At 42.4% G+C, this 2500-nt stretch overlaps 1 protein-coding gene across 1 annotated transcript in view; it reads right to left on the bottom strand.

The window, feature by feature from the left end:
• LOC116352845 (lysyl oxidase homolog 4-like) overlaps nucleotides 1-2183 on the bottom strand; it is a gene marked incomplete at its 5' end in the record, with an annotated part of 8433 nt that extends 6250 nt beyond the window's left edge. The window contains 3 exon segments of the mRNA XM_031820552.1: nucleotides 1938-1965; nucleotides 1968-1994; nucleotides 1997-2183. Coding sequence (XP_031676412.1) covers nucleotides 1938-1965; nucleotides 1968-1994; nucleotides 1997-2183 — 242 coding nt within the window.
• Between the last annotated feature and the right edge of the window lie 317 nt (nucleotides 2184-2500).

The raw sequence follows: 2500 nt of genomic DNA, 5'->3' as shown, positions 1-2500 counted from the left end.
GTATATATATAGACTACAATAGAGGGAGAGAGTGTATATATATATATAGACTACAATAGAGGGAGAGAGTGTATATATATAGACTACAATAGAGGGAGAGAGTGTATATATATATATAGACTACAATAGAGGGAGAGAGTGTGTGTATATATATAGACTACAATAGAGGGAGAGAGTGTGTATATATATATATAGACTACAATAGAGGGAGAGAGTGTATATATATAGACTACAATAGAGGGAGAGAGTGTATATATATAGACTACAATAGAGAGAGAGAGTGTATATATATATATAGACTACAATAGAGGGAGAGAGTGTGTATATATATATATAGACTACAATAGAGGGAGAGAGTGTATATATATATATAGACTACAATAGAGAGAGAGAGTGTATATATATAGACTACAATAGAAAAGAATACGAGACAGTTAGAGATCTGTTAGGAACCGTTCCCTCTTCATCACAACCTCACGCTCCCAGAATAGAACCGAAGACGCTGTGTTCGTCAGTTTTATTGGACCCTGCGTGGTACTGCTGTGGTCAGGAGAGTGACCAGGTTGTTCTCACTCTGTCGACCGCAGCAGAGCCACAACCACAGCAGTAAAGAACCATTCCACTTTGAATGGTCACAGTCCAGACTGTTGACACGGTGGTTCCAGAGGAAGGACAACCAGGTCAACAGTAACTGTTCTTTGTTTGGTTGAAAATGCCTATACCACAACCTCCTATCATCTCCATAAAACTACAACTACCACAGCCTCCTATCATCTCCATAAAACTACAACTACCACAACCTCCTATCATCTCCATGAAACTACAACTACCACAACCTCCTATCATATCCATAAAACTACAACTACCACAACCCTATCTCTCCATAAAACTACAACTACCACACCTCTATCATCTCATAAAACTACAACTACCACAACCTCCTATCATCTCCATAAAACTACAATACCACAACCTCTTATCATCTCATAAAACTAAACTACCACAACCTCCTAACATCTCCATAAAACTACAACTACCACAACATCCTATCATCTCCATAAAACTACAACTACCACAACTCCTATATCTCCATAAAACTACAACTACCACAACCTCCTATCATCTCCATAAAAACTACAACTACCACAACTCCTATCATCTCCATAAAACTACAACTACCACATCTTCCTATCATTCCAATATAAAAATACAACTACCCAACCTCCTATCATTATCCTAAAAACTACAACTACCACAATCAACCCTCCTACACTTGTCTCTTGAAACTACAACTACCACAATCAAACCCTCCTACACTGTCTCTTGAAACTACAACTACCACAATCAAAACCTCCTACACTTGTCTCTTGAAACTACAACTACCACAATCAACCCTCCTACATTGTCTCTTGAACTACAACTACCACAATCAAACCATCCTACACTTGTCTCTTGAAACTACAACTACCACAATCAACCCTCCTACACTTGTCTCTTGAAACACAACTACCACAATCAACCCTCCGACACTGTCTCTTGAAACTACAACTACCACATCAACCCCCCTACACGTGTCTCTTAAAACTACAACTACCACAATCCAACCACCTTCACTTGTCAAACACAACTACCACAACCAATCTCTCTTAAAACTACAACTACCACAACTTACAACCCATGTCTCTTAAAACTACAACTACCACAAATCCAACCCTCCTTCAATTGTCAAAACACAACTACCACAACCAATCTCTCTTAAAACTACAACAACCCACTACCCTTGTCTATTAAAACTAAATCTACCATAATTCACAACCCTTGTCTCTTAAAACGACAACTACCACAACCAAACAACCCATCTCTCTTAAAATTACACAATACAACTACCACAACCACTACCCTTGTCATTAAAACTCCCAAACCCCCCTTTCGAGTACCTGTGACACTGGTGCCAGGTCCAGGATCCCTGGTCGCTCTAGGTCTGAAGTCGGCCGGCCCATGTTCATGATGCGTGAGGAGAATCGTAGCAGGCGTCTGTGTCCGTAAGCAAGCTCATCCGGGCAGCAGAGGATGACAGACAGTTTTCTCTCATTGGCACAGGTCAGGAGGTGCAAGGGGCGGTCCTCCAGGTAGGCTGTCTCCTGGACCAACTGGGCATCTAATACCAGGTCCAGGGCCGCTGGCTGGGGGATCAGAGGTTAGAGGTTAGGCCGTCAGAGGTTAGCATTGAAAGGTGAGAGGTTAAGGTGGAAGGTCAGCAGGTGGAAGGGTCTATGTGGATGTTGTGGGGATGTGTGTGTGTGTGTGTGTGTGTTGCGTGATCGTGCGGCAGGTGTGTGTGTGTGTGTGTGTGCGTTCGTTCGTTCGTCCGTGTGTGTGTGTGTGTGTGCTTGCGTGATCGTGCGCAGGTGTTTGTGTGTGAGTTTTTTGTTTCGTCCTTGTGTGTGTGTGTGTGTGTGCTGGTTGTAAGAACTCACTCTCAACACAGGTGACCCCAGCC

Source organism: Oncorhynchus kisutch, unplaced genomic scaffold (assembly GCF_002021735.2).
Source record: "Oncorhynchus kisutch isolate 150728-3 unplaced genomic scaffold, Okis_V2 scaffold3484, whole genome shotgun sequence".
Taxonomy (NCBI): Eukaryota; Metazoa; Chordata; class Actinopteri; order Salmoniformes; family Salmonidae; genus Oncorhynchus; species Oncorhynchus kisutch.
Note: the sequence above shows the minus strand (reverse complement) of the source record. Positions and strands in the feature narration are given on the sequence as shown.